We start from the raw sequence: 23,290 nt of genomic DNA, 5'->3' as shown, positions 1-23,290 counted from the left end.
AGGAATCATCAGTAGATTGATAGCAAGAACCAGATGAAGAAAAAAATCATCTTCCAAAGAATCAAACGAATTGTTTGATTCAAGGATTCTGAATAATTCTTCTTGATCTTTATCATCAATTTTTAACATGTTAAACTTATTTTTTAACTTACCAGGTTTTTGTTTACAATCTTTACTGTAATGTCCAAGTTTTCTACAGTTAAAATATTTACCTTTACCTGATCTCTATTTATCATATTTTTTTAGAAACATTTTTCTTTTTAGCATAGAAATCATTAGGTTTAGCAAAGTTGGTTTTGTATTTTTTTATGTTTTTTATGGCTATAATTTTTATCATGTTTTTTACCCTTTTGCCTGGAAGGAGCAATAGGGGGCAAACCATATTGTTCACAAAAATTACCCATTTCATATTTAGCGTTCCTTTTATTCTTTAATTGGTGTTTTAATAGTTTTTCATCATTGCACATATTAATACCAAGTTTTTTAATAGTGCTTAAAATATCACCACAAGTTAAATTATCATAATCAATGGCATCATTTTTACCAATTAACTCTCGTTTTACCTTATGAGCAAAGATAGGAGGCTAACCGTCAATAAACTTTTCTTTCCAATAAGGCTTGTAGCAATCTTTCCGAAGCATCACTCTAGAAATGAAAACATATTGGTACTATCTGTAATCAAACATAGTAGGACATCCCAAATTATTCAAAGAATAAGAAATTCGAAACAAAATATTACATGGAGTACCAACAAAATGTTTGAGAATGGTATAGACCAAGGTATTGACACCATCAAAAATACCTCGACCAATACTTTCATCAAAAATAGGCAAACCTTCAGCATTCTTTTTAACAACATGTTTAATAGATTCTTTGGAATCTTCTGTGAGATATGAATCCCACCATCCATGAAGAGTGCCAGAAAAACCAGTAACAAGAAGATCAACAATTTTAGGGTGATCAAGATTATGATTATTCACATAAGCAATTCCAACCATAGACATATAACCCATTTTATTAATGATTTCTTTTTCAGACAAACCATCAATATTCCATTCATAAATTTTATCAGCAAAAATAGAGAATTGTGTTTGAAAAGCTCTTTCTTCAAACTGCATATCAGGAGGAGTAGGTTTTGAATACCAATTTTTTGTAAAAGACATGGGTTTGGAATTTCCTACAAATCTTTTAATTTCTAGTAAATCATCATCAAAAAACTTTTTAACAAAAACAGAAGAAACAATATCAGAATCTGTATTTTCTTCAGAAACAATTTCTTTTTCATTTTTTGAAATAGTTCGAGCAGCAGGAATACTTGTAGAAGTACCTTCAGTTTTCACCTTTAAATCAAAAAGCATTTTCTCAACAATGTCAAGAGTTTTGGCTTGAGAATTTTTAAACTTCAATTTTTAATCTTGACTAGGTAATCAATCAAAGGTTTCTCGGTTTTTGAAACAGGAGTTTTTTCAACAATTTTTTCTTAAATGTAGTCAAGCTATTGACCAATAATATGCAAAGATTCATTAGTAAAATTGTTTTGTTCAATAAGACTAACAATGAGAGTTTTATCATCTGCAATTTTGAAAGGGGAGGCCTTACCATCAGTCTTATTAGTAGTTATGAAAATTGTCTCAAGAGGCGGATGGCTAGACCTAGCAATGGTTTTATTTTCTTTAACAAAATTTGATTTTTTTTATAAAATTTAAATGTTGTTTTGAAACTTCAGCTTTTGAAGCATAATGGTTTTCAAAAAAATCAAGAAACAAAATATATTTTTTCAATTGATTCATTTTTTCTAACCATTTCCTTTTAACACAGTCTTTTTCAAACTGAGCAAAATTACTTTGGAAGTATTTTCTTTTATTTCTATTTTTTACAAGCATAAATTCATTATATAGTGAAACCATATCAATTTCAAAACCTTCATCCAAAACATTCAAAACTCTTAGTTGATTTTGGAAAACAGGATTTTCAATAGGAGGAAAATCAGAATCAAATGGACAAATAGATTTAGTGTAGCAGTTCTGCTATATGAAGAGGAAGCTTCAGGTTCAGTGGAGTAGTAAATAGAGCTAATTTGAGATTTATCACTTGAAACACCTTTTAGCTTTAAATCAGTGGGTTTTTCAAAATTCTTTTGCAAAAAATCATTGATCTCTTGATCTTTTTTTGAAATGCTTTCAGATCCAGCAAAGGAATGTCTTCCTTCGTTGATCCGCAAAGGTTGATTATTTTGAAAACTTATTTTAAAAATACCATCAAGATATTGTTGAATATGAGTAAGATCTAGCTCATCAAAAACAAGTTCAACAAGAGGGGATTCTTGTTCCAACAACCATTCAGTGGGAAGCTTTACGTCTTGCCATTGAATCATTTTTGGAACTTGAACTTTAGCATTAGGGGTTGGACATTGAATTAACAAGGTTTTACCAGAAGGTTCTCTATTAATCTTAGCACGAGGGTTCGGTTGAGTACCCAAAAGTCTATAATAAATATGATAAATCAAAGCAAAAGGTTTACTACCTTCTTCCATGTGATAACCAGATGAAGCAACATTCAAAGTTAAAGCTTTAACAATATTGGGATCATCCAAAGCAAGAGTAATATCAGGATAACAATTAAAATGTACAAGATCATCATACATAGAAGCAGTAATCATACCAAGAATGCTATCTTTAAAGTTCTTAAATCTAGCATCTCTTAAACAGATGAGAATAGAAGCATTTATTCCTTTTCTAGTAAGTGGTTTAACAACAACTTGAACCATACCAATATGCAAATAACTAAATTTTTTAGCAGCAATAAATTCACTAATATTTCTCTTAGAAAACAAGCAACATTTTTCACGAGTTTTTGAAATAGAGAATATTTGTTCAACAGTTCTACCTTTATAAGTAGAATGAAAAGCATTTTCAGTCCAACTAGTTTTGTAAATAGTTTTAGTATCAATCTTGAGTATATTCCATTTCTAGAAATCAGGAAATAGCTCATTATCTTCAACATTGTGATCTTCTTCATTTACAATATCAGGAGGACAACCAATCCTGGAACTGATAGAGGAGTTGGATCTCCACAACCTATCCATACTATCCTAGGTTTAACACTCAATTATAATGTTTTTCTTATCACCGTTGCTTTTCGTAACACATACCCTAGTCAACCCTATACCTCTCATGCCCTACACGCCCTCTCTTGGCTCAAACGGGCCTTACTGTTCGGTTCTGGGAATTCACTTTCCGACATGGGTGGCGCCAACGATGGTGAAAATGGAACACAACAAAGGAGTATCAAAGTTTCGGGTAGACACAGATAGAAAGATAAAGAACACAACAACACTATCACCGGTAAGAAAAGAGTGGCTCTAATACCAAAATAGGGGAAGGGACACGACGTGAAGGCGGAAGCACAACAATATATATGTTGAAAGTAAAATAAAAAAAAAAGTAAAACCAGCCAAGAAGGCGGTATTGTAGATATAAACAAAGTAATTTAAAACAATAGTAAGGCAGTAGAACCAGCCAAGCAGTATATATGAAAGCAATTAAAAAATGGGGGAAGGGACACGGCACTGAAGGCAGAAGCACAGTAATATATATGTTAAAAGTAAAATAAATAAAGTAGAACCAGCCAAGAAGGCAATATTGCAAATATAAACAAAGTAACTTAAAACAATAGTAAGGCAGTAGAATCAGCCTAGCAGTATATATGAAAGCAATTAAAAATTTGAATCGTCCAAGATAGCAATGGCAACAAGTAGTATAATAAACTGAAAACTGAAAATATTTGTTATTGAAAATAGAACAAAACATTTACAGTAGTAGTGGTCACAAGATTGAAACAATTACAAAGTTTGTACTAGTTCTAGTTACAAGTTTGTAGGGAAAGTAGTAGGAAATCCTAAGGTGGAAACAAAGAACTCTCTCTAAAGGAAGGCTTCTAAAAGAAAGAAGTTCTAAAGAAAGAATTTTGTCCTAAACTTAAGGGACAGCCCCCCTTAAATAGGCAAAATTCCAGAATGAATAGTGCCATGAACAGTAATTATGAACAGTAATCGGTGAACAGTAATTCATGAATAGTAATTGTGGATAATATTTTTTTTACCTTTTTTACTAAATCATGAGGAATCAGCAAGAGATCATGAGGAATCTGCAAGAGCTATGACTAGAGTCCAAAACTTGCTAGGAGGAATGATTAAAAGTATGAGGAAAAGCATGACGAAATTTCTTTTCAAAACATCATCATATAGTAAACTTTGGAATGACTTCTTTTTATGCATGGAGCAATAGTAGGCTTTGGAATGATTAAAAGCCAAAAGACCAAAAGAATCTCTCTGAACATCAGGAAGCAATGAAGCAATAGTAGACATTGAATTGACTAAAACTAAAATAATCTATCTGAACATCATCATTTACGCATGGGGCAGTGGTGTGAAACAATTGTGGGAATTTTACCAGAGGGTAAACATTGTAGCAATTTGGCCATTGTGCAGGCCAGACAAATAGGGGAAAGTAGCAATAGCCTAAGGAGGCCACTCATCAATCAGTTGAAGGAGCATCAGATGGATAACCATCATAAGGATCCCATGGAGAATCATTATTGCATGCATGCTCATGATAGATGGCTTACTAGTTATAGAATCCACAATATAGAAGTGCCTCAAATTCTGGAGTTTTTCCTGGGGTGAGAAGACTTCTTGTGTTACAATGATCGGCTATCCGCAAATGAGCAATGGCATTAGCATAGGGTCTGGGACCAAAAACAGAAATTCTATCTGTGCTTCCTATGAAATGATAATCTTTCCATAGATTCTGAGCAACATCAAGAATTTGATTATTAAAATAATTTCTCCAACATTCTGCAAGAGCAAAAGGATCTTTGAATGAGAAGTGGGAATTTCCCTCAAGCCATTGTCCTTGGTTAGTGTGACCATTAATGAGAATGAGATGATTTAAGGGTTGGACATTCATCAAGTTATCTCTTTCCCATTTTGGCAAAGTGCTCAGCATCTAATGGAAACAAAAGAGCTCTCAAACCCCTTAATAGCGGTCTACATAATTTGTGGAAGCTGGCTGACCTGTTTATGGCTTGTTAATTTTATGAACCTGATAAAGCCATATTCAAACATTTGGGAAAGTCAGATAGGATCCCTATCATCATCATCATCATCATCATCATCATCTGAATCATCATCAACAACATATGAACCATCATCATAATTAATCAGGAGACTAGGAAATGGATGTTTCTTTTCATACACTCTGAGAAAACTCCCAAAGTGTTCTTCCCAATCTAGTTGGATTAATATGTTACCAGATTCATCCAATTCATCAGAATTAAGAATAGTAGCTGAAACAAGTTTCTTGAAATATTTAACCATAGGTCAAAAGACCTAAACATAGCCTTGCTTTCCAGAATACGAGATTGTATATCTATTGGCCAGTTGGTAGTAGCACTTCTTTATAGAGATTGGGTCTTAAAACTCAATCTAGCATAATCAGTGCCCATTATAGTCTTTTTATCCATTGAATGGATTTCCTCTTTACCAAAGAGTTGACTAATGTAGGCTTCAAGGTGGCTTCTAAGAGCCTCATTTTCTGAAACAAGGTTATTTTCTAAAGTAAGATCATTTTCTAAAACAGGGTTATTTTCTGAAGCAAGATCACTTTCTGAAATAAGGTTATTTTTTGAAACAAGGTCAGCATAGTGGCTCATATAAGCCTCATTTTGAGCAGTAAGGTTAACAAGGTGGATTTCAAGGGCTCTAAGGGTTTTCTGGAAAAGGTTACGGTGGTTTCTAGTAAAAGCAACTTGAAGGTTATGAAGAATACATTTAATAGAATCTAGCAGTTCTAAATAGGTTCCATTGTGGAATTGTAACCTTTTAGACAAAACTTCTTGCAAAGCAATTATCATATCACCACTGGAATATGTCTCCTTTGCTAGGACAAATCCCTGAAGGGATGTTGATCCACTAGATTTTACTCCAAAAGATGCGCCTTCATGCATTACAAAAGGTTGTCCCACTGGGAGCCTTTTTTCTTGATAATAGCCCTGTGCTAGTGCTTTTCCCTTGTTCTTCCTCTCTGCCAAGGAAGTCATAATAATCCACTTACTAGCGCTATAAGTATTAGTATTATTCCACTTATTTACTTATCCATATATATATATATATATATATAGATTGAGTTCAAGTTACATTAGGTGTAACTCATTATAGAATTCATATTTTGAAAATTCTACCGTTGAATTACATGTTCTATATGTTCTTAACATTCATGCTAATTAGATGTTATTTACCATTCGATTCATAAACTCATCTTTTATGCATTATTTTAAAGTACAAATACTTAAATTTAAACAATTGATTGATGACATGACTGTTAATTTTTGATCACCTTAAAATTTTGCAAGTATGGAGAATATACAAAGATAATGTAATCTAACGGTAAATTTGTCAAAAGTCGCATTCAATTAAAATATATTAAGTAATATAACATTACTTAAAGTTACACTAGTTGTAACTTGAATACAACCCTATATATAATAATAATAATAATTGTAAGGACACGATTTGTGACGACCCATAATAATATTGGGTTCGCACGTAAAAAGGCCCAAACAATATCATTTATAGAGTGTGGGTTTGAAAGGCTAGGCCTTGATCACCAGACAGTGGGTTTTTCATGGTGTTCATACGTGGTTCAATCGTGTTCACCTAGGAGTCTTTCTCCAGGAGGCGGGCTGGGAGGCTCTGGTTTTTGGCCATTTTTCCCAGCCTCTTTTCCCCGGATTCCTTACTTTTCCTTTTATACTAGCCTGCATCCCTTATCCAACGTCCACGTGTGGGTTCGACTTTCCAGGACTGATACTTGTCCCATTAGCCCATACCCAAAGTGGTTGGGGTGGTTGTAAAAGCTGAAGGGTATGGCTCTGTCAGGTGCAGAGTATTGAATGGCAGTAAGGGCAGTTTTCCCTTTGTCCTTGGTCGTTATACTATCCAGTGTTCCCTTATCTATTGACCTAGATATTTTAGATTTTTTCCCAAACTGTTCCTATACCGTTTTTGCCCTTCCTTCCAGGGAGACCTCGGATATTCCGAGGACAGAATCATCCTCGGCGGTGTCTCAAAACTATTTGGACTTTTATTACCTATCCTCGGCCATAACCTTCCTCGGCTCGGGCCTTGGTCCCCAATGTAAAAATGGGTCAGGGCCTTAAGTTATTGGACCCCACAATAATAATAATAATAATAAAAGAAAAAAGAAAAGAGAAGTAGAGATTAGAGAACACTATAATTGTCTTGCATGTATGGGGTGTAATAGAGAAACAAGAATAATAAATGTTCTCACACATTCACTAATGTACATTCCATACATACTACTTTCACAATTTCACGCACAATTTTTACATTTAAAACATAAAAGAAGTGTGAACAAATGATATACACTAACAAGTGTCTAATAATCAGTAAAATTTTTAAAATACTATTATTTTTTCATATTAATTATTTAAATTGACCTTATCTTGAAGTTAATTGGAACTTAGCCTCTTTTTAAAATCTAGCTTTAGAAACACAATTTTAACACTTAATATCAATTGACTTGGTTGTATTTGAAAAAATGTTAAAAATCCAAATTATTTCAAAACAGTAACAATTTAAATAATTATTATTAAAATAATATAATTTACAAATTTGACCACCAAATACTAAAAAATTGTTTACTAACCCTAATAAAATTCTAACACACAAATAACACACAAGGAGCTAGGATGGTCAAGGCTACTCATTACTCCCTATGTAGAAGAAAATGCCTCACATAACCACCTATATAGTAAGAATATATCTCAAGAGATGATCTCATAAAATCTCCCCCTCACATGATATTTGGGTCTCATATATGTAGTTTTCACTTATTGTGAAGGTGACCTCATAAGATTGTCTTATAATATAAATTTTCTTAAATAACAACATAATCATGACTCCTTAACTTTTCAATTTTCAAGTGGAACCAGTTTTCAACCAATGTTGTTTAGCTTATTTTAATAGGTCTTCATTTAATGTCTTGTAGCTTTTGTCTTATGCATTTAACTTTTAAATAGTCTATTTAATTACATTGATTGATTTTAGGCTCTCTCTCTCTCTCTAAATTTGCTTTACCCTACGTTTGGTTAGGGTGATTTTAGGGAGGAAGGAAAATGAAGGAGAGAAAAGTTGGGAGAAAATTATGTTTTTGGTTGTTTGGTTGAGGGTGGAAAAAAGGAGAGATTTTGGTGGGGTCCACAAGTTTTCTCTTCTCCCCCTTTAAAATACAATCTCTCCAAACTGGAGAGAAAATTGAAGTGAAAAATATGAAAAATATTTGGACAAAACTGCCCCCACCTCTTTTAACGTTTCTAGCTCCTTTTTCTTTCTTTTGACTTTTTCTTTCTCTGTTAATGGTAGCTTTTTTTTTTTTTCTTTTTTCTTTCTTTGGTTTTGTCAAGACATGGTTGGTTCTTCTTCTTTTCCTTCTTTTTTTTTAAATTTTTTTAATTATTTTTTTAAGAAAACACTTTTGAATGATTTCTTATGCTATTTTTTGAAATGTCCACTTTCATCTATACACAATTTTTTTTAGAAGTATAATGTACTACTTTTTGTTTTATTTAAGAGAGACATGATGGTAAATTTATACAAACCTTATTTTCAATCAAACCAAAAATTTTTCCATCCCTCCACTTTTCCACCCTCTCAACCAAACACAAATAAGGAAAGCTAAAAACTTTTCTATCCTCCCACTTTTCCATCCTCCCTCTATTTTTTATCCTCTCACTTTTCCATCCTTCCAACCAAATGGACCCTTAGTCTTTTGATTGTTGTCAAAGCAACTAAGGAGGAAGAATGTTATCGTTGAAGTCAAATGTTTTTTCTTTCCTTTTTGATAATAAGAATTCCAAATAACTTGTTTAATATAAAAGTTTTATAAAAATAATGCTATAAATTTCTTTTATATAAATAATTAATGAACTATGTATAGATAATTGATAAATATATATATATATATATATATGTAAATGCATTTAACCCATTAACAGGTGGTAATTAACTAGTACCTTGTCATAAATGCAATTTTTTTTTTTTTTGTTGGCTCTTAGGTAGAATTCTACTTTAGTCTAAGATAAGTATATATGTGTGTAAAACTCTCTCCTAGAAACTTGAACACCAACTCTTCCTCCCCTCCCCCCCTCCCCCCAAACACCCCACAAACACTTATACTTTTTGTAAGGGTGATAGGCCCAGGAGTACATATCTTTGTATATATTGGGTCAGAGGCCCAATCTGAGGACATTAAATAGTCTAAGGACGAGTAAACACCTTCCTAAGAATCCATGTTCGTAAGTAAAGAAGTGAGGTCTGATTATGACCATCCAAGAAGGCGGTCCGAGGAGGAATGCTTCCTCGGTTGAGCAAAGCCTAGGTCAGAAGGTGCTGTCTGACACCAAGAGCAATGTTCCAAATGATTACCCTGATAAGGATAAGTATCCATAAGGAACAGGACAGAGGGAGGCCATGAAATATCTAAAAGAAAAACTGCTACCACCGCATTAAATGCTCTACAGTTAAATTTTTGGCCACATTAATGAAAAAGTGATACCTAAACAGTATCTTTCAGCATTACAGCTACTCCCCAAAGAGTTCAAGAAGATGCTGATAGGAAAAAGATCAACTTTAGCAATCTAGTCTACACGTGGAGGGTAGAAATGAAGGAGGAGGATAGTATAAAATAGAAAGAAGATCCTGAAGAAAGGGATCGAGAAATTAAGAAAAAAATACTATAGCAATCAAAAGTGGAATTTGTAATCAAACTTGAGAATCAATATATAAGAACTAATCTCCTCGGACTGTGCTGAGAACGATTTTCTTCAGATTAAACCAGTTTATCTTCATTTTCTTGTCATCTAGATCCACTTTACTTGTTGTCTGACTCATTAAAGCCTAGTTTTCCAACCCACTCTCTATAAATTCATTGTATTGGACTCTTTGGGTCTAAGTTCATACATCCTTTGGACTTGGGAGCCAAATTGTTACCTTACACTTCTAAAGGAATGTATGTAACACTTAATTGAACCTTAGACCACTATGAATATAGAAAAGTTTAGAACTTGGCATCTACATATAGGCAAGCAATTTATGGTGCACAATACAATCATCAATAAAGTTAGGGACACTACAAAACTTCAAGATAATTTCATATTTTTAGTTAGCCTACAACCTTACACAGGAGCCTACCATAATTTGTAATTTAATTTGTTAAAAGAAGATTCTAAAAATAATAATTAATGACCAATGTGCGAGGAGGTCACATAATTTGAGAATATTGTAAAATTGTTATGAATTTTTGAAATAGTGTGACTACCATTATTTAGTTGGAATCTTTTTCCTAGAATATATATCTTACTAAATTGTTGCCCAAAATTTTTAGAAAATTTTATTTTAGAGAATAATATTTTTTTAATAGCTATCAGGTAGATAGAACCATGATTGAAGCTCTCTACGTACCCGTTTTTTTCTCCCTTTTTAATCTTTTCGGTAAAATTACAACTTACTCATCTATGACTTAACTAAAATTTAAGTTGCCTACTTATGGTTTGAAATTTGATATTTTAACTACTTGAGATTTGACTAAAATTTAAGTTGTTTACTTGTAATTTGAAATCTCATGATGCAAGTGTTCCACAAAATTCTTTTTCATCTTATTTGATATTGTATTTTTATGTTTTTTGTGTTTTTGGAAGAAAGATACGTAAAAGTTGAGCAAAATTACATATTTAACTATGTTTTTAACAGAGATGGGTTATGAAACTTTAACTGAGTTAACCTTTGGTGGGTAAAATGTCAAATTTCAAATTATAAGTAGATAACTTAAATTTCAATCAAATCACAAGTGAATAAGTTGTAATTTGCTCAAACTTTTTAACTATATTCTGCTTCTATTTCTAATCTCATTGCTTATGACTTGCCATCATTGACTGACTGCCCATATAGGCCAATGGGCCATAAAAGTATAAAAAATTAAACCCAAACGTTTTGTTTGGAATCCATCGTGTACTTTAATCTAAACCCACAAACCCAACAACCCATTCAAAATAAAACAATCTAAAATGAGTATTATATAGGACACAATACCGACACATTGCTCTACTATTTGTTTCAATTTAAAACATTTTCTACAAGTGAACGTTTGGTGCAGTTAAAAAAATCTTGATCAATAGAAATCATTTACGCCAGTGATGAAGAGTAACTGAAATGGTGAAAAGGTAAAAGAAAAGAAAAAAAAATTTCAAAATCAAGTCTCATTGGAAAACCTTTTTTTTCTCCCTCTCGTGCCACATTACCGGTATGATCTAACTCGATGACCAAGTGTTGTAGTAAAGGAGTATACCCAACCGGGTATACTCCAATTGACAAATGTTTGTATTCCCAACCGGTTCTTTGATAGTTGGCGATAGTGATTTTTGTGTCTTTCTTTTCTCTCTTTCTCTCATGTTGAGGCTGATGGTTTATTAGACCAAATTTGACTAAAAACATGTTGAGGCTGATGTGAATGCTTTTATAATGAAAAACACAAATAGTAAGGAACATATATAAAATCTTGGACATGGTAGCTATTGCCAACTTTAGTATGCAACCTCTGCTTATCACTAGTAGTCAGAAATTTTGCTTTGATTGGTCCTCTTCAGGTATTCTCAAGTCGTAATTGTTTGATTTGACATTTTCTTTTTGTAGGTGAACTTATCACTTTTATTTTATTCTGAAAGTTACCATCAAAAAGCTAAACACTTGTAGGTTGTGATACAATCATAGATAACAAAGCTAGAAGAAAAATCATTAGAAGAAAGAATGAATCTCTCTTCTAGTTAATTCGAGTGCAATCGCGACGAATTTCACCTTGATTTCCAGTATTAACCCCTACTCGGCCTAGTTTGGTTATTGCAGTTACAAAGGCCTGTTGAAAAGCTCCATTGTTTGATGCAAACAAGTTAACAGTGGACTTTGATCTTGTATCTGTAAACAATATCTCATCAGAGCCGAAGAGACCCTTTCCTTGCTGAAGGTTTTTGTAGTAAGCATTGTCGAATCTATTAGGTGTGGTTGGGTCCATATTAATGGCAATTCTAGGATCAACGTTTATCGGACACATCTGTCTAAGTTGCAAAGCGTAAGCTGAATTTAGTGTCGGGTCAATCCGGCTTTTCGGACTGAAGTTGTAGATTCGATTGGAGAAACGGCCGCAATGAGAGAACCCAATTGTGTGCGCACCTAATAGAAACATAAAACTTCACAAGTCAGCTAATATGTTGAATGACCGATATTAGAGATATTACAAATTTTATCACATAAATTCTACAAATTGACGTATCATTAATTAAAAAAATATTCAAACATTAGTATTTTGTTGTTGAAAAATTTGTAATAGTTTTAGCCTTACAAAATATTTTGCTTTATGTGTCTGATAAATAAGAGTTACTAAACCATGTCAAACGTGTGTTATATAGAAAATTCTAAGAGCTAGAACAAAGGGCTTGAAGACTTCAGGTACCTGATAAGGCAATCATATCTGTCTGGGTAAGACCATTTGAGCTAAACATGGAATTGAGCTGGTCTAAATTGAAATCTGGATGAGGAAGATGCCTTTGAACACTGGCAGCAGTAGATATCCTCCCATCACGCCTCCCCAATTCGACTGTGTATGATGGCCCCCCTGCCTGTATTACATGTCAAAGCATATACCATTTGATCAAAGTGTTGGTGCTAAATAATAATGATTGTGGAAGTTAAAACTATGTATAAATTAGTTGAGAGTTGAGCTGTTGAAAAGTTCAAAAATTTTCGTAACTATACATCTTTTTCCAGCAATGTTTTCCCTGAAAATGACAAATAATGAACTGAAAAGAGAAACCCAACTGTTTGTTGGGAGTCCACATACCAATACTACCACATCTCTAGTGGCAAGAGCTAGTATATCAGCACAAGAAACTTTGTTTGTGCACCGAGAATCCCTATCAACAGCTGCCTTAGCCTTGACTACAGTGTCAAATCCATCACCAGCAAGAGAAAGGTCATCAGGGTGATCCTTCTCTGATGGTGAGGCAATCAACACTGAAGCATCACATCCCTGTTCCAGAAGAAGCCAATATCTTAATATATAGGTAACATCTGGTAAACTGACCATGATACCAAAACTGATATTAACAATGCTATGGACACAAAAAATTTAATTAGTTTTTTCAAAATTTATCAAAATAACAGATTGTGATCAGTGCAACATCACTTTCACATTAAACTAGGTCTAATTAATGTTACTTTTATCATACAACAATCACAATCTGTTACCTCAACCCTTATGAAAAATGTATTGAAATTTGTTGTGTGAGATAAGACTACAAACCCGAACAAAGCAATCGTGGAAAAAGAGTCGAAGAGTTGCTGGGGCAGTAACAAAGGTCTGCTGGAACTTCTTTGTGACAGCTGAGCGGACTAATGATTCAACATTTGGGCATGTGTTCTTGTAGAAATCCCTTCTAAGTTGAGCTGAAGTAGTGGTTAGAAGGAGAGCAAGAAGCGAAAATGACAAAAGAATGGCACTGCGAGATTCCATTGCTTCTTGTTGCTGTTGTTGTTTTGCATGTAAGGGATTATTTATACAGAGAATTTGAAGACAAAAAAAGGATAGTAAGATAATGTTATACCCCTAGTTGGGACAAAGAATCCTGCAGGAACACTCTGGCCTTAATGCATGGATTTTTTTTTTTTCAATGTTATTTTATTTGTTCGCCATCGATGTTGAAGAGAGGTGACAATAGAAAATATTTCGAAAATTATTCAGAGATAAAATTGCATCTACAATTTCACTTTTTTTTTTTATATCTATGTTTATGTATTATAATGTAAATATTATCGCATCAATTGTAGATATGTGTGAAATAATAGACGTGAATAAGTGTGTACAGTGTATAAACAATATTTTGCTTGCATGGATATCTATTTCTAAGGATTGTAGAGTCCACTCCAACAATGCATAGGACAATGAACATGTTCGACAGACAATGAAAGACAATCTGATCTCCATTTTTAATGTTGGACAATAGGATTGTAAATAAGTTGGCAACTCAGTACATGTGCACCTCTGCCGACTACGTTGCAATCTGGTGCCCTTCACTTCACCGCCCCTCTCCAAAATAAAAGAAAAATAATTAAAACGTAAGCCACTTCTTGATGTGATTTGATTTGAATTTTGATTTGCCAATTATGCTATGTACTTCCAGTCTTCCATCATCCGAATCACTATAAGTACATTTAAATAATTTAAATCATTTGTTGTTGGTAAAACCCTGTCACAAATACTTAAAAAGTCTAAAAGAGTTGGAGATTTTTAGTATCGTTATTTAAATGTTATGAAAATATATGTGGGTTAAAAAATATTGTGGAAATATTTGTTTTAGTATTTAAACATTAAAGACTGTTATTTAAACAACTGCACCAAACATTCCCTAAAAAATGTATTACCAAAAATCTCAAAAAGTTTCTAGATTTAATATAAAAATATTTTCATCATCTATTATAATCTTTTATTCAGATGAAAATTCAATCTTTAACTAAATAAATCTACCAATTTCTTAAAAAAATTTAAGGCTCTTAAAAAACTTTTTCAATAGTGCCCCAATACACCCTTTTAATCTTTTATCATTCATATAACAAAATGTATTACTATTTATCAATCTTTTTTCTTAACCTTGAGTTTGGTAAGCCTTCTAGCTCGTGAAGGCATTATTTAATATACCGAGTACACAAAAAGATAGAAGCTTGTAAGAGAAATTCCTATCAAGATTCTTTTATGTGGAGCTAAATTTGGTGTATAGTAGAAATAACAATTGCTGATAAGAAACTTCATGCTAAACTAAAGTAATAGATACCTTATTTTAGTTTAGCTTTTTCACCATAGTTTTAAAAATTATTTCCTAACCACCTACAGTTGCCAGTCAAAACTTATAAAAAAACAACATTAACAATGCACAATATTCAACACGTATTACCTAACTACAAAACCTTTTTTCTCCTTTCTGTTTTCTCGCAACGAAACAAAACTTGAACCAAAAGAAGAATGCTCAGATATATACATGGTTTTTGATCTTGGAAGGTCAATTTTATTCGTAAGTAATGTATCTAGGAACATGCTCATAAACATAATAATTATATATATGTAGATAAGGCCATAAAATATATGTGACTCTTAATTAATGTTTTTTTTTTTCTTAGATAAGATGGATTTGAACTATGACACCCACTCTATGATGATTGTTGTTTAATATCAAGCCAAGACATGGTTTACTTTTTTTGTATAGGTGGGATTCAAATATCTGTATCTTTTATTTGAAAACAAAATAATTTATTAGTTGAACTAAATGGGACTTACATTTTAAATTAAATTTTTGGTAATATAAATTGTCACAAAAAAATTTGATATGTTGTTTATTATAAACGTGAGGCTATACATTTCTATTAGTTCATTAGTAAAAACAATATAATCTTAACTATATTTTAAGCAATTAATCATTAGCGTGAATGAGAAAGAAAATGTTTTTTTTATAAGAAAAAAAAAAGTTTGACCAAACATTTCAAGTACAAAATTAGATATATTATCACCCAAGTGGACCAAATCAATTGTATGCCCATGTACTTGTAGAACAAGCAACTTAACCTTGGGTTAGTCTAGGGTTAGTCAACTATTCTCTAATATCTAAACTCTATATTAGGTTCTATATAACGAATACAAACCCTTTATACCACTTTTTGTGTTTCATTTTATATTTCATCAATCATAACTTGTCATGTGCAATTTTTTTTTTCTATTTTAAACTTAACTTTGGTTGTTTTATAAGAAATGTCAAACAAATACATGATTAGTTCTAATTGGTGAAACATAAAGTAGAATATAAAATGTAATACAGAAAATTTGTATTCTTTGTAACTCAAGGCTTAATATAATATGTAGCCATCAATGGCTCTAACACCATGGACATAAGTAGTTAAGCGGAACCACAAAAATCTTTGTGTGTACTCTCTTTCATGCTTCCGTTTATTATTCAATCATTACACACGATCACACAACAACTTTAACACAAAGGTTGTGATGTTGGTAATCTAAGTAAGTGATGAATTCGAATTTAGTTCATATTTAATTAAAATAAAAATAAATAAACAAATAAGCAAATAGTATTATTATTAGGCTTAGTGTGATACTTGATAATAAATTCACCTTTGGGATTCTTGACATTAAGAATAAAAAAAACAAGAGCTATCAAAAAAAGAACAGAAAAGAAGACTACTAAGAAAATGACACTATAGGAGAGGTAAAAAAAAAAGGAAAGTAAATACCCCATAGATTTTGAAATATGATGAAATGAAATGGTGCATTAATCCATAAAAGTTAATCATAAAATTTTTGACAGCTCACCGTGTGATCAGCTTCTATAAGTTTCTTTGGGAAGAAGACGAACCAGAAGGACCAGGAGATGAGCAGACTATAATCTGACCACGAACTCAATGGAAGTTGCTCTGAAAGTTGGCTAGGAAATAAGAAAAATTAACGTCATTAGCCATATATGAACCTTAGAAGATGCACGGGCACCCTGTGAAGACAGATGTTGCACGAGACTGGATTTATCCCCAATCACACGGCATGGTAATTGAGTGAATTGAGACCATCCTGTGGAGATTTTTGTTGAGTGTTTTTTCTTTCTTTTTTATTTAAGATAAAATTGCAGTCTTTTTTTTTAGTTGATATATGAGAAATTTGATGATTCATTTTTTTTTTATTATTAAAAAAAAGTTGGAAAGATGATTCATTAATATTGATATTTAGTGGGTTTTTTTTTTTTTTTTTTTTAATGTAATCACTCACTTAGCACAAAAATTAAAAATACTTAAATTAGACACATGGCACAACATTAAGTTTCAATTGAAATCTAAATTCAATTTGGATTCTATTTGCTTCTTCAACCAAAAAAAAACCCAAGAATATGATAATTTAACTAGCATTTTCTGGTGTTTCCAACATATACATCTAGTGTGCATTCGGGAAGCGCGTTTTGTTCTTCCCACGTCTGCGTTTTCATGTTTTTTCTTTTTTTTTTTTTAGCCACAGTTATTGACTTTTTTTTAATGTACAGTGCACATCAGTGGGTCCCATGCACTGTTCACGGGACTCACAAACTTCACTTTTCAATAATTTTCTCATTAAAAATGGGTCTCACGGCACTATTCACACATTTAAAAATTATTTTGCTATAGTGTTTATAGTTTTCAGCAAAATAAGCTGTATCCAAACGAACCCCTAGAATTCAAATTTCTACTATTCTATTGTAAATATTGAATTATCAAAAAAAATTAAATAATAAAAACAAATGACCAACATTGCCGATGATGGTGGCGGTGGCGATTGGTTTTAGCTTCAACAACGTTTTGATTAGGCCTATACTTTTATATAATCAAATTATAAAATGATCAAGTTTCTGCCCTAGGATCGCCTAGGAAACTTTTGTTTATGATTTTCTGAATTTTGAGCGTTTGGCTTCCAATTGGTAGGGTCTAGATTCTTGCATTTTTGTTTCTTTCTTTTTACTGATTGAGAGGCTTTGTGTCAAAGTGATTTTTTTTTTTTTTTTTTAGAAAAGGAGCCTAGCACTAATAGGTTGTTGATTTATAAGGTCATTTATATGTATTATTTAAATAAGTCACAATACTCCTTAAAAAAGTTATGTGACTAAAATTACACATGAATGGTCTCTTCAATTACCACATAATGGTGGGTTCCAGTTAGCTCAACTGGTAAAGTCTCTAATAGTTGTATAAAAGATCTGGGGTTCAATCCCCGCCTACACCAAAAACTAATTGATGTTTTGGTCTGATGATAAGGAGTCATCATCAGGAGCGGACGCCATAAGTTGAAACTTTCTCTCAAAAAAAAAAAATTACCACATAATGAATTGGAGGAAAATAGCTCCAAATTGGTTTGAAGCTAATCGTTTATCTATTATGATATAAAGTTCAAGTGATAATCTAATAGTAATGACATTTTTTGTAATACTTTTTATTTGTGATTCAAAGTTTCAAACATCACAGACCCTTTTGGATATACATTACTGTCAATTTCTTTAAAATTAACATTTTTCCCTCTCGTTGTATGTGTGTTAAAAAATTTAGTATTCTAAAAAAAAAAAGAAAAAAAAGTTTCAAACATCACCTTTCTTTCTCCCACTATCTAACTATATATATAATAATAATAATAATACAAATAAATAAACATTTATTATGATATTTAAAACGTAGGTTTCAGCCCTTTTTATCTGCCCATTTCAGTTATCACTAGCCAACCTCTACTAGAGATGAACCGTTTACGACTTGGAATAAATTGACAAATGGATATGCTGAAAATGTTTGTAAGACCGTATCCATTTGGGAATAGTTTATCTATTTTTTTGCTAAAATTTTTTTTATTGAAAGCGTGTTAAAGTATATTTGTACCTTGAAAAATTTTTAAAAAGTGAGATTTTAAAAAATTGTACATAAAAGTTAAAAGTTGAATTTATAAGCTAATGTCAAACCAACACAAACACAAGTCCACTAAAACAATCGTTTGTTTAGCACCTATCAATACATCGATGACTCTAATATTACTGAAATAAACTATCTTTTGTGTAACAATTCATAAAGCTGTGGATATTCTGAGATTTTTCCTTATAATGAAAACAGTATTAGGCTTCACATGTCAGCTAGCTTTTTGTGATAGTGCAAAACAGTATTTTAATTTCTTACTTTAGTAATGACACAATTATCATAATATCGTAATAGTACTGCTATATTAATATGCCTAATCGTGCTACAATAATAGATTCCAGTTAGCTTAACCAATTAAGTCTTTTATCATCAAATAAAAAATGCGAAGTTTAAACTCTATTTAAAAATTAATTACTATCTCAGATTTGATAATAAAGAACAATTATTATGAAACAGACACCATAAATTGAAATTCTACTGTGTCTATCCAAAATAAATAAAAATCATGCTCAGAGTTTGTTGACTTTAATCTAAATTCATGAATGATTGGAAACATGGTTTGTCCGCAGTTTTAGCACAATGTACATGTCAATGACAATAAGTTTGACATGCATGCTATTAACAGCAAAAAGATTCTCATAATTAAGCTTAGACAACACCAACTATGAAGACAAAATTAACTAGATTATGTGAGACGAGCTCTCGTGCACTACGCTAATTGATCACATTTGAAGCCGCAAAACATGGATCAATTATTATATACCTAAGCATATATTGATGAGGTTGATCAAGTTAATTATTCCTGACATGACTTTCAAAATTTTATTCTTAAGCTCCATATGGACAGTGAAAAGAATAAGGAATATTGGTGCATTATTTCCTAAGCACATCTGAATAATGGTCCATTGACTTGATAAAACACCCCCACATGTGTTTCCAATGGCAATCGTTGTCAGAAATCATAACAAAATGAAGGGCCATAAGCAAAACCTTTTTTTTCTTTTTTTTTTTAAAGGACAACACGATGTCTCTCTTGTATAGGGAAATATTATATATCCTAAAGAAAGGGAAATTCTTTTTTATACATCATATGGTATAATGTAAATTTACGTGGTAGGGATATAAATAATGACAAATATTGTACACATTTGCAAAAAGTGAACAATATATATATATATATATATTGCAAATATGCACAATATTTGTCACTTTGTATGTCTGCAATGTAAATTTCATTACAAGTACAATATAAACATATAGAGGTCCTTAAAGAAAATAGCTCAAGTTTGGCGCATAAAAAAATAAATAAATAAAATCGTCCTCAAAACAAACTACGCATCCTTGTTCTCTCTCTTTTTTTTAACGTATATAATAGGGGAAGAGAGAGGTGGAGTTTGAACGCTGCACAAACATGAACAGAGGTGTCTCTACAGCCAGCCCAGGGGGTTCAAATGAACCCCCTGACCTGGCCAAGAACCAAAAATTATATAATATATATATATATATATATTTTTTTTTTTTTTGTTTAGACCCCTAAAATAAAATTTTGAACACTCTAACTCTAAATTTTGTTTAATCCCAATTGAAATAAACTTGAATATAATCATTTTAGTGCTATTTTCACAATAATTTTACAATAAAAATTAAGTGGCAAGTTTTAATAAATTTCTATCTAAACCCACAAATGACATCACTTTTTTATATATCTTTAACAACTTGCCACCTAAATTTTGTTGTAAAAGTGTTGTGTCAGTAGCTAGTTGTACTCTTAAAATTGCTGCTTCATTTTTTTAAAATAAATAAATCCTCTCTCCGGTCTCTAGCTTACTTTCCTTTTTCTGCGGAATGAAATTTTTTTTCTTGCACTTTTCTTCTTCGTTAGCAAAAATTACACAACTTTTAACACACGAAAATTACAATACTATTAACTCCCTTAAAAAAATGACATATAATCACATGATATATATGGTTTTTGTTGCATCACTATTTTTTCTTCCATCATAATAAGTGGTGGGAGGGGAAATTTGAACCCAAATTCTTCTCATTTGAAGACTCGAGCAATATCACTAAACTACACAGCTTTTGGTGCATCTATCTATACAATATATACTAACAGAATATTAGCAATTAATTTTGCTAATCTCCTGTTGTGCTATGTCAAAAACATTTCTTGACTCTTTTTCTTGCAATCATTCCTCACTACACCATTAAACTTCCTCTCCCTTTCTTAATTCTTTTTCTTCCTATCATTTCTCACCTTACTGTTACTCTTCCCCCAACCTTTCTTTCCCCCCCCCCCCCCATCTTCTTTGATTTTCTTCTTTTTGTTAGTGGATTTTTTTTTTTTTTTTTTAATTGTTCACACCATCTCTGTTATGGATTTTTGCTTCTTTCTTGTAGCTCTGCTTCGCATAAATACATTTTGGTGCTTTTGGCACCTCTGCTTCTCTCTCTTATAATTTTTTATTTATTTTACTTATTGTTAATATTTAAATGTTTTGGAAGTGAGAATTTGAGTTTATATCATAATACATTTTATTTGGCTTTATATTCAAATGTGCCTACTGCTTGTTTGGATAATTTATTATTACAAAGTCTATCCCTTACGGCTTTGATTTCATTATAATTTTAGTTTGTTTCGTTGGATTTTGGGTCTTGGAAGAGTTTGATCCATTTTCTTTCTTTTCTTCAATATATAATTGCTTTAGATACATTTTTTGTGTTTGATTATTTGGGAGATAAAGTTGGATATTTATGTGATTTTTTTTTTTTTTTTCAAATCATAGTTTCATTAGGTTTGGGTTCTAAAAGTGTTTGTTTACATTTTTTTTCTTTTATTCAAATTATGACTTTCTAGTTACGTTTTCTATGTTTTCATGAGAGAGAGAGAGTTTTGATATTGCTATGAATTTTTTCTTATCATTTTGTTTCTGAATCTTGGCTTTTTTGGGCTTTAGGTCTCGAAAGTATTTGTTTCATATATTATTAATTTTATTTGATTTATAAAAAAATTTTAAAAAAAATTAAGCATGTTTTCTATGTTTTGGATATTAGGGGGAAAATTTTTGGATTTTGATGTGATTTTATTTCTTTTGGATAACTTACACTGACACCCCCAATGTATAAAAAAATTAGACTCACTACACTTGATTTTCAAAAAATGACACTTTGTCCCAAATGATCAAAATAATAGACACTTTGTTCCCTTTCTTAAATAATTTTGGAGGCAAAATCTCAATTATTTTGATCATTTGAGGGAAAAACATCATTTCTTTGATTTCACTGTTCCTCAAGGGTGTCAGTGCAATTTGCCCCTTTATTTTTCATTTTGAATGCTGATTTTTTTATTGAGTTTTGGGTCCTAAAATTTTTTAATTGAACTTCTATTTCTTTTTTTTTATTATTATTAATAGATATTTTAGATATGTTTTGTTTTTTGGATATAGGCAAAAAAGTTGAGATTTTAAGAAATTTATTGGAGTATAATTGCCAATTTCCAGCGTACTTTGATGATATACAAAATTTTGTAAATAAATGCTATTTAAGCATAATTTTTTTTTCTAACTTATCCTTTGAATTCATGAGAAAGTTTGTTTTAATTTTTATTTTGATAATGAAGAAATTGTTTGATTAATATATATAAATGGTCTTGTGGTAGCCACGGAGAGAGAGAGAGAGATGATAAGCTATAGTACCTCACCTAACTTAATGTGGGATTGCACCATTTTGATAGAGAGAGAGAGAGAGTTGATAAGCTATATTATCTCACCTAACTTGATGTGGGATGGCAACATCTTAGAGTTTTTCAGCAACACGCTAGCATGATGCGTGGCATTTTTTGGATTGGACTAGGCATATTTTGGCTAAAATTCCCATATATCCATCATGATACAAATGCTATAGCCATAAAGTACTGAGTTCTTTTCCCTATTAAAAGTTCATATTCATTACTACCGTTCGAATTGCTGTTGTGCTTGAGATTGGGAGATACAATAGAGAGAATAGAAGGCAAAGTAGAATCAAAGTTGTTCAACCTGACAAGTTATATCTATGATGAAAAGTCTTTGAGCGAGTTGATCTTTCATATCAAGTTCTATGTTTATAATTTGAAAACATTCAAGGATATTTATAGTAGAATAAGGGCATGTTTAGTGTTTGGTAATAGATCTAGAAATGGGATGGTTATTCATGTATAATAGATATTAAATTATTTGGTTACTTCTTTATTACAAGCAATAGTTATTAATTAGGAATAGCTATTTCTTAGTAGGTTTAACAACTTTTGAAATTAATATATTTCTAAAAAAAATACAAACTTTCTATATACATCATTTTTTACAAAATATAACAACTAATTTTACAACCAAACATATGAATAGGAATAGTTGTCCCATTACAACATCATTTATTTCCAATAATAAAGCATATTATTCTTATTGTAATCTACATTCAATATACCAAATTTGCCCAATTGCCCTAAATCCTAACAACATTTAGCATTGAATGTAATGCCTTTTGAACTTAAACTTAATAACTCTCTTCAAGTCTTTCAAGGATGAATGGACAAAATCTTTATAAAACTTAAAGATTTTGTGTAGTTTATATAGATGATACTTTTATGTTCTCATAAACAATACATATTCAGAAAAATAAATAAATCTTAAACTTGTTTGTGAAATATTCAAAAAAAAA

The 23,290-nt window shown here is 31.4% G+C and overlaps 1 protein-coding gene across 2 annotated transcripts; it reads right to left on the bottom strand.

The window, feature by feature from the left end:
• Positions 1-11,730: 11,730 nt before the first annotated feature.
• Positions 11,731-16,598, bottom strand: LOC115967741 (peroxidase 45-like). 2 transcript variants are annotated; one of them, XM_031086869.1, is made up of 5 exons: positions 14,159-14,333; positions 13,431-13,652; positions 12,969-13,157; positions 12,582-12,747; positions 11,731-12,301 (listed from the first exon to the last, which is right to left on the bottom strand). In XM_031086869.1, the coding sequence occupies exons 2-5, from the start codon at positions 13,638-13,640 to the stop codon at positions 11,895-11,897; spliced, it is 972 nt and encodes a 323-aa protein (XP_030942729.1). In that variant the 5' UTR covers positions 13,641-13,652; positions 14,159-14,333; the 3' UTR covers positions 11,731-11,894. The 2 variants fall into 2 exon arrangements, with proteins under 2 accessions (XP_030942729.1, XP_030942730.1); XM_031086870.1 differs by lacking the exon at positions 14,159-14,333 and adding an exon at positions 16,497-16,598 and having other exon boundaries at positions 11,732-12,301.
• Between the last annotated feature and the right edge of the window lie 6,692 nt (positions 16,599-23,290).

Source organism: Quercus lobata, chromosome 11, assembly GCF_001633185.2.
Source record: "Quercus lobata isolate SW786 chromosome 11, ValleyOak3.0 Primary Assembly, whole genome shotgun sequence".
Lineage (NCBI taxonomy): Eukaryota > Viridiplantae > Streptophyta > Magnoliopsida > Fagales > Fagaceae > Quercus > Quercus lobata.
Note: the sequence above shows the minus strand (reverse complement) of the source record. Positions and strands in the feature narration are given on the sequence as shown.